Source organism: Seriola dumerili, unplaced genomic scaffold (genome assembly GCF_002260705.1).
Source record: "Seriola dumerili isolate Sdu_G_001 unplaced genomic scaffold, Sdu_1.0 BDQW01001222.1, whole genome shotgun sequence".
Classification (NCBI taxonomy): Eukaryota; Metazoa; Chordata; class Actinopteri; order Carangiformes; family Carangidae; genus Seriola; species Seriola dumerili.
Window position 1 is genome coordinate 445,244 of NW_019175477.1, and position 13,017 is coordinate 458,260.

At 38.2% G+C, this 13,017-nt stretch overlaps 1 protein-coding gene across 1 annotated transcript in view; it reads left to right on the top strand.

Annotated features, from left to right (window-relative positions):
• Window positions 1–13,017, top strand: part of LOC111238173 (metabotropic glutamate receptor 4-like) — a 140,529-nt gene that overhangs the window by 109,957 nt on the left and 17,555 nt on the right. The window contains exons 4-6 of the mRNA XM_022767571.1: window positions 478–632; window positions 1,849–1,989; window positions 12,260–12,460. Of these exons, the coding sequence (XP_022623292.1) occupies window positions 478–632; window positions 1,849–1,989; window positions 12,260–12,460 (497 nt within the window). The remainder of the gene's footprint in view (window positions 1–477; window positions 633–1,848; window positions 1,990–12,259; window positions 12,461–13,017) is intronic.

Genomic DNA, 13,017 nt, shown 5'->3' on the forward strand with positions numbered 1-13,017 from the left:
AGCATCTTTGAGGTAATATAAGGGTCGGTAATGCTTCACATGCCAGGTGGATGAGTTTAAATTTTATGTTGCTGTGCTCAAGCTTTCTTGATGTAACTCTGCTGCTACAGCAGAGCTTGCAGGCAGTTTTTTACGACTCCCAAAACTTACTTCCATTGGCAACAAGCCTGGACAAATGTGGCGAGGGTGTCATTCTGCCACAGCCAGGAAGAACTCCCCTGCACTGGGAATGGCTACAGTGTCTATGGAGGCTTTTCATGTCTACTAAAGTGCCTCAGTACAACTTTGTCCAGACTCAGAATAGAATATACTAGTCATGGAATCAGCCAGCTACACTTCCTCTTTAAGTAGGAACCGTCTCTCATAGGTGACATGTGACTGTATGTGCAATTAAATATATCAGAAAATAAATGAAAAAACTGACAATGCAACATTATATGGTCTAATTATACATCCCTCTCCTTCTCTTTCCCAAAGGCGGCTCCTTCAAGCGGCTAAGAAGGCCAATCAAACAGGCCATTTCATCTGGGTGGGTTCAGACAGCTGGGGCTCCAAAATTTCCCCAATTCTGAACCAGGAAGAAATGGCAGAAGGGGCTGTCACCATCCTACCCAAACGACAGTCCATCAAAGGTATTCATAACTCATTTTAACAACAATTTATCTTGATTCTTATGACACTTCTCTGCTTATTGTTAGCATATGTTTGCCTCCACTAGTCATACGTAATTTCTACATTCAAAATAAATTATTTCAAAGGGAAGTCCTTCTATTGTGTATTTTCTCCCACTTGCAGCCACATTGAACATAAAGTGTTGTGATTTGACAGTTCATTCCTTTCATACGGATTAAATCAATGATGTACCATATCATGTATTTTCCTTATGTCATCTTTGTATATGTAGAGCTTAGGGTTGTGCCGATGGTAGATGATTTTGGTGATGGGCAATCATCAGAGCCATCACTGATAGCTAATGCCTTTGCCAATATCGACGATAGTTGGCATTGTTATCATTATTTGTAGCATTTAAAGAATATTATACCCTCCCATAGTTTAAAATATATAACTGTGTATAACCGATGCTTGCAACACCAACCAGCACAAACACGCATACACACACAAACTCCAACCAACTGTCACTGTTAATTGGGGAGATCGATAGACAGACAGACAGACAGACAGAACGCCTCAGTTTCTTAGCCTGCTGTTTTTCATGATTGTAAATAGAACCTTTGGACAGACAATGAGAGAGAGAGAGAGAGAGAGAGAGAGAGAGAGAGAGAGAGAATTCATTAATGATGGTAAAGTGTGAATTAAGTTGTCAATGGATAGTAATAAATGAAATGAAATAATAAAAGTGCAGTTTAATGTAGCCATGTGAAAACAACATAAATACAGAGTCTGATGTTATTTCAGTGCTACTAAATAATTGCATGCTCCTCTACAGCTTTTGTCAATTTTGCATTTGCACTTTAATGCTTTTAAAATCTCATGGATACACAATTCAAAGTCAGCTCAGTGAAATGAGAGTCCTTCACATTTACTTTCAAAGACCTAATAATACTCAGACACTGTGACTTCATTTGAACTGATTCACAGTTTTTTTGTTTTTTATTTGGCTGCTTCTGCTCTGGTAAATCTTAGTCTGGGCTTTCAGAAACAATAAATCCTTGGCTCATTTGAAATCATCAGCAAAGGTATCCACCTGAACCATCAGCAACAGAGTTTAAATTTTGCTTATGAAGGTGTTTAAATGGATGGTGACCTTACCCTGACACAGAGAGCCAATTCAAATGCAAAAACGGAAGAGATAAAATTCTAAGAGTATCTGTCACCTATTTCTTTCAGGTTTCGATCGCTACTTCATCAGCCGCACATTAGAGAACAACAGAAGGAATATCTGGTTTGCAGAGTTCTGGGAGAATAATTTCCAGTGCAAGCTTAGTCGGCACGCTGTGAAGAAAGGATCCGGCATCAAAAAATGCACAAGTGAGTCTACACTTAAAAGCAGTGAAGGCACAATGGAAAGCATTCAATCAATGACCAAGTATATTGATTGAGTCTGCTGTGAATACATTACGTGTGGGGGTGTGTGTGTGTGTGTGTGTACTTGGTATGCAAAGGTGAATTTATTTGTCATCAGGGAGAAAACAATCACACTTCTCTAAATTAGGTTAAATGTAATGGGTGTAGATAAGTGAATGGGAATCTTTATTTTCGTCCGAGAGAAATTAATGTTCCCATTACTTGTCTGTTGGCTACTTCAATTTGCAGTGGGCGACAATAGCAATCACAAAACTATGTCACCGCATGCGCTGAAAACATAATCAATAGTAAATCCAATCAGCCCATTAGAAACAAGCTTTCATGTCATTAAGATCAGTGGTCTCTCCATGCCCGTCTCCCACCCAACTGTGCAGTGCGAGTGAGTGATTTAATGCTGGCAACTGTAATGTTTCTAGGCAATTCATCCCTCGTACATCCATCTGTATGTTGGAGTAACATATAACCCAAAAATCAGCCCTTGAGAAGCTGTCTGTTGTCTTCTTTTCAGAAATGTCTATTAGCTTCTAAGACTGTGCCTGTCCTTCACTTTTTCAGCCTTTGTAACTTATACTGCTCATGTTAGAGTCCAGTCCTAACGTACTGTGTGCTGCTTACAAAAAGATATAGTAACACGTTGTTCAGTTATGCACATTATTATAAACAACTGGGTGCATTTCCATTAAAGAAAATACCCGTACATTGGTGTTCAGAAGATTAGGCGATTTATATGTGTCTGCTTGGATTTGAATGTATGGCTCGGGTGACTTCTCTCGCCCCCTCCTAACGGTGGTATAGGACAGGTCAAAACGGGCAAGACTCCAAGGTCTATTATATATGTTGACCCCCCAAGCTGTGGCAGCAGTTGCCACACCGAGCATAAAAAGCAGAACAATGGCTAACTGTAGCCCCAGTTTGTGCCTTTTACACATAACTACTAGTTGAAAAGCTGGTTCATGTAAGCGTTGGCGTACATGAACAAGATATACCCTTCTGCAGTGGCATTTAACACATGGGCCCACCGATAACTGAGCTACATTCAGAGCTTAACAAGCTATTTAGAGCTGACAGAGAGTAATGTTAATCACAATAAACAACTTGGCTATGGCAACAAACTGACACTCCACCATAGACACAGAGACACACACACACGGGGGGGGGGGGGGTTCTTGTAGGAGGGCTGCTAAGCCAGGTACAACACTGATCCCCTCAAAGGAAGTCTTAATAAATGCCTAGCTATTCATGGATTGCTAGCTCTGACTATGTGCTGTACATTGCTGTGGACACTGCACTGAGCAGTGGTCATTCAGTGTGACCCGTGTACCCTGACCCCCCCGTGTCACATACGTAGCAACAAGGCCATGCAACCCACAGTTATTGCTCTCCCACTCTTTTGCTGCTTATTTTTAAATATGCTGCGAGGGAGAGTTCTGGCAGAATTTGAGGTTGTAGTTACCCTTTAAAGTCACATTATGTGACTTTATTTATCTCCACAGACTTTAGGTGGAAACAAGGTTGAAGATCAACCATCATTGCCTGTTGTTGAACCATAATGGTAATTATTTACACAGATATTACATAATGGTATTAATTATTGTTGTAGGTAGCTATACTGACATTAGATATGAGAAAAGTTGAGAGTTGTTGAACTTAAATGACTTTTTGTGGTTCAAAAGAGAGCCATTTACTTTTTATCTGGAAGGAGAATTTTTTGAGATTTTGAGAACTGATCGTGCAGCACGAGTTGTATTGAATCTCTTTGTGATCCTCATAAAACAGAATGAAGATATTGTGGCACTCTCATATTGGGAAAGCAATATCAGTGCAATATGTAGAACAGATGGTATAGTATCTCTATAGATAAAATGTGAACATTTTCCTGACAGTTGTTTTTATTAGAAATATTACATTAGTCATTTTTACTTGAGGACATCACATAATAAACACTGCATTTCATTGTTTAGTGTTGTTCAGTCAGGGGATCTTGTATAATTTTATCTTCTGGCTTCCTCATCCATCTGGTATAGGACACTGCAACCTCAAAATGTCACCAAACAGAATCGGTACAATAGATGAACAGGCAAAGCTAACCAATTAAGCAGAGATTTAATTGTCAGCTCCCTCAACAACACTGTGTCCCTTGGCAAAAGAAAGAGATGCTGCCAACAATCCACACTCGCAGGTTTCAGGAGAAAACGTAATCTTAAATGATTTCTGTATCTATCAGTTGTCATGGTGGCTGCTCTTGAGCTAAATTGCTGCAGCCCCTTTTCTTCCTCTGAGTAGTCTCCAAGGGACAGTAAATTTTTACAGGCTTGAGGTACAAACAGTTCACTTTTGCAAGTACTATGGCTATCCTCCCCATTGTTCCCTTTGTTGGCACAATCACTTCCTGTCCCCACTGTTGGTGTTTCCTAGTCACAATAATACTGTATGGGATAGACCATGCATTGTATATCAAGTAACAAGTTACAAGCAAATTTTAGGAGAAATTTAAAACCTACACAGTGTTTTTAATAACAGACTTGATAAATAGAAAAAGTAAATTCCTTTCTTGAAAAATCTGTGGAAGGCTGTAATCAACCATTCGGGACGGGAAAATGATATTCTTAAAGTACTAACATGATTACACTGGCATGTAATTATTCTGTTTGTGTGATATCAAAGCTGTTAATCGCACAATACAAACCACTGGCAACTGATTTATGTGCCATAACAACATGGTAGTAATAGATCATCCTCCAGGACTAAGACATTTAAGTGTATCTGACTTAGAGTGCAAGGAAAACAACATAGAGTGCAGATATATAATTCTCATCCTATTGCTGCATCATTTCCCAGTGTTGTTGTATTTACTGCCACAGTGGCCAAGGTTTACTTTTTTAGTTTCAAATCTACATTGTCATCCCCAACCCACAGGTTAGTTCACTACTCTGTAGGTGTAGCAAAACACTATAAGAGTACCTCTACACAGGTCATAACCTACATTAAATTTTCAAATTTATGCTGAAACATATTAGGTGCATCAATTAAAAGTCAACATTACTATAGGCATTAGTTATAACTGAACTGTGATATTTAGAGATGATTTGGAAAATGTCTCACACATCACATGCAGTAAGAATGACAACAGCGGCCACTCAAAAATTCGCAACTCAAAATTCTTAGTAACCTTTGAAACAATGGATCCTTGAATTCACACAGAGGTGGACAAAAGATGGTTTCTAATTTTTTGCTGAAATGACAATTGTCGCCAGGAGATTTTATCAGCTGTAGCTAGTTAGCTCAAGGTAGCCTCAGTGAGTTGGTTGAAAACACTGTCTTCAGCTGACTGGTTTTAAAATGAGAATATTGTAAAAGTTTCTTTATGCACCTCATGACTACATATAATATAGTGGTAGGTGACTGAGGCTAGAGTTGATCATCCCAGGCAAACAATAGCAATCTTCACCAGACAAAGATCCAGGTAGAAGACACATACATGTATTTAAATAAATGCTATTGGTCTGCAGCATAGGGCTAGTTAGTCCAATAAGTGTGATAGGGAAGAATGTAAGATTAGACTCTTTGTTCTAGCATAAACCTGTTTAGCTGTTTAGCTTACCTTCTGTTCTGTAGTTTCAAACTGTATGTTTTCACTTTTAATGTTACAAGAGAAAAGCATTTGAGGATGAGAACTACACTAATGTATTTGGAAAACATAATTGCTACTTTTGTTAACGAGTGTGGTTGGAGCTGCTGGAGTGCAAAGTACTTCTGCAACAAGAAAAATATATAGCAAAGACAATTAATGGTTGCAAATGTGAAAGTAAGAAAATACTTAGCATATGAATTAGGTCATATTTACCAAAACATTTATGTAAGTGAAGTCCTTTTATGTTTCAAACTTGTAAGTTGTGCTTTCAAGCTTTAAAAAGGGCATGACCAGCTTGCCTTCCGTTCTTTTCAGATATTTCCTTTATTATCAGTATTGTAAAAAGAGCTTTTATGGTTTCTGCAGCAGAATAAGTAGGAACACCAAAATGTCCAGGTTATAGGAATTAATTGGACAATGGAGGTCTATAGCATATTCAGACAGAAGTTTATGCTGTGCTTTCTGATCTGCTCAGACAAGTCACTGTACATCACACTATTTCACGCTACTGAACCATAAAACCTGATCTCATTTTGCAGAGCAGAATGAACAAGAACTGGTTGATATATGGTCTGTATTTGTGGAAAAAAGAGACAAATTGGCAACAATAGAAAGAGGATGCTCATTATCATGAGATCCTCCTTGTCATCAGAGTTGCATTGGTCAGTAATGAGTCTGGCTCACACATCAGTCATAATTATTTTGGGGTGAACCTAAAAAAAACTCTCTTCTTCAAAGTTGTTGCATAAAAGCATGACAGTGCTTTACTTGTCTATTGCTATATCTACAAAAATCACTTCAAACTGCATCCATAAATATGTAAAGAGCAATTTGCCTGTAGTCAAGACAATTCATGCAGGATTTCCTATAATTAAGTTTTTCTGTCTCTGTTGGCTGTGAAGACAGCCTCTGCAGGTGCGATGCTTTTTATTGACGTCATTTCAGCACACGTTGAGGCTCACAGTTTGAGTGAAGCAAACTGGCTTGAGTCACTCTGTTGCTTTGCATCCCTGCAGACATGAGTCATCAAGGCTACCCGACACAAGTACATGCCTGCATGCCTGCTCAATTGTCTGATGCCCATTGCTCACTGAAAACACCAAGGACACCACGTGCAACTCAGCAGTGTTCGACAGATCTTTGATTCTCTTGAGATGATCTCTTGCAAATGTCAAGGTTCAGAGAAAGGATGAACCAGAAAAGAAGAAAAAGATGTTTTATCCACTGTGTAGAAATGATTATTGACCTGCAGTGGTTTAGAATGCTGTGTATGATAGGAAAGAGGGGTATTGCATTTAAAAGTAATTTACTATCCCCAGATTTCTTATACCTAGACATTTCCTGTAATGAATTCTTGTTTAAAGGCAGTTAGAGCAAGAAAAACTCAATTGCTATCCATAGCTTGCAGCTGCAACAATGAGTTCACTTCATTTGACCGACCGTGTCTTTGGAAGCAATGATGACAAGCACTGTCAAGAACTGCGGTCTATTTCTGTCCCCTGGGTGATGATGCCCAATCTTCTTAATTGGAATAAGAAAATGGGAGGGATTTGTAATGGTTGTCAACCAAAGTTTGTCAAGCCCCTCACTAGGGCCACATTAGGAGATCATTTTAACTATTATTTTAGAAACTTTCTCAGGAGATCAATTTAACTATTATTTTAGAAACTTTCATGTCAGACAGTTACTCAGTTTGCCCCAAACAAACACAGGCTGAAAGTTAGCATGACATTATTGTATGTTTCTTGATACAATTTGACAAAAGTAATTTTCAGTAGAAATAACTGGAACCTTGAAAAGGTGGCACAATATGTCTGAACTTAGAAATAAAATAAATACAATTTGAATAAATACATAAAATTGATCTGCATGACAATACACTGGATGTTGCTTATATTTTACAAGGAGAGGAAATATTATGTAAATCACCTTCTTCATCATACGAAATATTGAGAACGGTATAACATGAAAACACTTATTGTACATGCCGAATGCCAACAGAGTAACATAAGGATTTTTCCACTTTTCCCGTTTTTTTTTCAAACATTTAAAAAAAATATTGTTCATATACTAAATCATGAGCGCTGGATAATGCATTATTCTCAAGTGTGGCTCGAATGCATCATTAACTCGCCTACAGTGACCCACTACAGCAAGTCAAAATGAACAACACCCAACCCAAACTGAAAGAACCATCCAGTCTGCTTTATCATCTAAGCACATTAGTTGGACAAATAGCCTATAATTTCCAGCATCACAAAGAAAGAAATCACAGTGTGCACGAGTAAGAAAATGAAATTTTTGCACCTCTCTACCTTGAATGAAAGGGAGGCAAAAAAGAAACAATTTGCCTCAAAGGAATATTGTGAGCAAGACCATACAGTGTGACCTGGAGCTTTCTGTATCATTGTCTTCTTTCAGAATCTCAAGGTTTCCTTGATGTACAGACCTAGAGCACTGATATGAAAAGATACAGTAGCAAGGTTTCCACTTCATTCACATCAATGCTTGTTTTGCTCTGCTGACTAACCTTCCAGTTACTGTCCTTTCTCTTCACTGACCAATGAAGCCATGTTTGAGAGAAATAAATTCTTTAAAGATACAGAATGTGTGAGAGAGTATTGAAACAGTCAAGAAACGAGTCGTGCTGTCTTCTGTTTCCAGCTCGACTTCCATCACAGCCAGTCTTGTGGTTCGGCCATTTTAAGACAAGACAAGAGGACTGTAAAGTTTACAGCCTGTCACACATTTGCTCCTGCGTTGCTCAGGGACAGCCCTAATTTAAACTAAACATTAAAGACGCAACTTTAACAAAGATTTATTCATCCACAGGAACTATGAGATCAACGATTTGCAGTTGTATTCTTACTCAGATAATGCAAACAAATTAAACACATGCCAAAAAACTAAATCATGACATTATATTTACACAAAATTGTTTGTATAACTTACTTTTAATTCATTATTAATTAATCGTTCTGTCCAAATTTCCAAAATAAAACATTACTGTTCTACACAACAACCCATATATTGATACTGACATTGATATCGCCCTATATTGTACTGTATTGTATTAAACAATTTTTGGCTGTGACCAGGGCGAGAATATACAGAACAAAATTTGGCAAAAATGACAAATCAAATAGCCTGTAGCTTTTAGGTACAGCAACATCACAGACAGTTCTATACAGTATGTTAATCATCATTGTCACAGCTGTAGATTACTGGGGATATGTTTTGCATTGGGTGTATATTAAAACTGGACTGTGAGTCGATATCGACAATGACAATATCAATAGCTGACGAACATGAGGTAATAACATCAACTGATCAGATTTGTCTCATTCCTTCCGTCTTTCCCTCTCTGTATTGAACCCCACATCTCCTCAGAGTTAATAGAAGAGGAGTGTTGATGAGAAACAGGAGAAAATGGGGGCTGTTAAAAATGTATTGGGAAAACAACCATACACAGACTTAACATACAAATTACAATTTTCATTCTACCCCAGTGATTGCCAACCTGAAATCTCAAGTGTGATTAAAGGGATAAGAAAGGGAAAAAAAATACTGTTGCACAAGAGTATGTCGTCTTGTGATGTTGCTATATTTTAGCCTTTTTTCTGTTCACATCCACATGAGGTTAGAACCTGTGGCAAGGGATCACAAGCACATATTGCTTCATTTTCATTGGTCAAAAGCCAAACGAGATGGGAGCCACCAGTCTCCCTGACCTGCAGGTCTTTGAACTTTGCGGGGAAACCGTCGCTTTAGGGGCAACCCAGACATGCAACTCTATATAGGACCTTCTGGCTGGCAGACCACTGACACATCATTTCATAAATGAGCCAAATATCTCTATATTTATGTGTAAAAGAGAGAGAGCAAGAAAGCGAGTGGTTCAAAGAGCAAGAGAGAGAGGGAGATTAAAAGGAGAAAGGCTGTGACAGCCACAAAAAGAGATGGACTGCCTATTCCAGCTTCATTTTGCCTGTAGCACACATTTGTAGAGTAAGTGCCAATATTCAAGCTCTTTAAACATTCAGAGCCTTGTCACTGATGTTAAATTGCCTCTTCTAAGCGAGCAAATACTGGGGAGCATATAATAACAAGACAAACAAAAACTATTCATCTGTTTAAAGCTAGCACTTGTTAAAATGAAGTGTCTCTATTGAGATAAGAAATTCCTGCCACAGACATCTTACAAAACATGATTCCTCTTTATCAACTGCTTCATATTGTGTTTTCGCTCTCTGAATATGAGGCATTGTTTACACTGGCTTGTGTTGGCGCTTGTCTTGATGCAAACTTGTGAATGACACCCTGAAAAAGAACCAAGCATTTGTTGAATAACGGGGACGTTAACCTTACCTGAAATCAATGACATAAAGACTTCAAATACTGCAAATACTAGATGACAGTGAGCATAAATATATATTTAGATACAATTATCACCAAATGTCAAAGCAGTAACAATTCTTCAGTTATTAGGAAACAGTCTGCAAAAGCCCACACCCATTAGTGCACCAAATTGATTATGGTCACTCTTTCCACTTTACCACATTATGTGTTATTGATGTGAGCTATTATTCAGAATTATTATTTCAAGTCCTTCTTTAATGGTATGAAGAAAAAAATGAGGTGATGTAATACAAATGACTCCATTTCCAAACATATTTTTCCCTCAAGTTGAGCAGAGTTCAAAATCAGGGGATTTAACTATTCTACAAAAGCATCAACCCTCAAAGCACAGGGAAACAGACTGACACAGACTGTCTATTGAATCGATGCAAATGAACCTCTATTACAGAATGTCAGGATTTTTGGTTTGACTTCAATAAGCTCTTGTCACAAAGAATAAAAAAGCATCGAATTTTATCTGTAACTTCAACAATCACTTGTCTTCGCCGTGTCTGATTACAAAATATATCATATTTCCTGGGGGGATTCGTTTGCATTGCTCTGTAATTCACATGAAGTCACATTCAAAGCAATAACACTGCAGACAACTAATTTAAGATTGAATCAGTCTGTAATCCCCTTGCATTCATAGAGAAAGAGAGCAATGAGCAGCACACTATAAGGAAAGAATGGCAGTGTTAAAATTGGTTATAAATAAAAAGACATTTAAAGCAGAGCACATGTGGAGTGTCTGTTTACTCAGCCCTCTTCACCGCAGCTGTGGCAGCACTAAAATCTGTGATCGAACAAAGTGTGAAATCGGTGAGAGTTTGTCCTGTTCCTGTTGTGATAATTCTCTAACCATTTTATTCTGAGATTTAATAATTAAATAAATAAAATAAAAAAAACAACTCTGATGCAGGTTTTGAGGGCACAAAAAGCTTTAGTTGCAAACAAGTGAGGCTAGCCCTCAGTAAGTAAACAAAGGATTATGATTACCACTTAACACATGGAAAATTCTATAATCATCAACAGGTTTTAACTTGAATTTATACTGCAGTTCTTCTTTTAATTTTAACAAAACCAAATAAGCAAACAAAACTCATAGCAGAACGACTGATGTTTGTAAACTACGGTATATTTCTAATGAAGCTTTACTTTAAAGGTTTCCTATCACTCCTGTCACTTGTTGCTGTTGGTGTATATTACTTACTGCAGTACCAGTATCCTGCTGTCACTCTGTTTAACTTGTCTGGCAGGGCATTGGCAATAAAAAGATTAAGCCACTAATTGAAACCTTGCTTGGCGATTAACACATTTTCAAAGCATTAGAACAACCCCGGCCATGATTAATATACACCTGTCATAACTAATTACATTAATAGTGGAGAATGATTAGGCTTGTCTTGCCGTGTCTTCCACTCCTCCTCCACCACTCTATCACACTCTCTGCTCTTGATTAATAGATGTGAGGTGGCACGTGACTTTGTGGGGATAAACACTAGGAGATCATATAAACAAGACCTGGGAGTCCTCAGAGAGTGTTCCCAAACAACATTTCCAATTCACATTTGTATTGACAAACCTTTGCTCAGTTTAACCTTTCTGAAAGATCTTTGGATGGTGCTATGCAGTACTGCAAAGCCTTTTAGGTGCAATGAGAAAGGCAGATTAGGATGTATGAACTGAGAGAGTTGTGTTGAATAATCTTGAGTGGGTCTAATCAGTGATCGACAGACCATAATGAGAAAGGCTGCACACGAGGCCATTTTGGATTTTGTGGAAGGAGATTCTGTGATTGATGTCTAGAAGAAATAGCATATAATTAGTGGTTAATATGCACATCAATGCCAATCTCTAAATAAATTAAATATGGTGAAAAAAAAAAAGACGAGTTCACAATTGAGTAATCAGGCCTTTTGAAAGGCTATCATTTGCTTGATTTTACACATCTAGCAATCATTGTTTAGTTCTTACATTTTTGACTGATTGTGGAGCAGCTTTTCATTCATATGACATATTCTGGTCTTGATTGCCAGTAAAACACAGCATCGGAACATATATAAGTTAAACCTAAAATGGTGATCATAAAATGCAATTAATTATGAAGAAATCAAGTCAGTCCGATCTGGGGCATAATTTCATGAGTTGGAATTTTTGTGTTGTTAATGTTTGTTTTTTTAGACCACGAGCGGATCGGGAAAGATTCATCCTACGAACAGGAGGGGAAGGTACAGTTTGTGATTGACGCAGTTTATGCCATGGCTCATGCTCTGCACAACATGCACAGAGACCTCTGTCCTGGAAAAGTTGGCCTCTGCTCCAAGATGGACACCATCAACGGCACACTGCTGCTCAAGTACATCCGCAATGTCAACTTCACAGGTGTGTATTCCCAATTCTATGCATGAACACTGACCAATTTTGCTATTTATTTAAAAAAAAAAAAAAAAAATAGAACATATACATGTCACTCACTATTCACTCACTTAGAGTGTGTATGGTATTACAAGAGGGGTTCACTAACATTTTCATGCAGAGGCTTTGTGAGTATACAGTGGTCTCCAATTATCAGGCTACTGAATGTAAATTACTCCCAGCAAGTGGCTGTGATCTGTAGGAGGGTTGACAATCAGCAGCAGAACAGCGTGGTTTATCATTGCTGATGATGCACAGGAACTGTGCTTTGTGAGATTTCCCGCCTTATCTTGTCAGCATTGAATTGCCCACGCATGAGATTTCCTGCTTCAAGTGCACTGGCTGGTGAGTTAAAATTGTACATAAATGAGGGGGTGGGGGTGGGGGTGGGGGGCAAGACAAAGGCAAAAACAGGCAGCAGTTTTGCAGTGGTTGTCCAATGTAAACTTAAGTTCTATGTTTTTAGTGTTACTGACAAATGTCATGTGCAGATTTCATCTTTGTCCAGAAATAGATACGAGTTA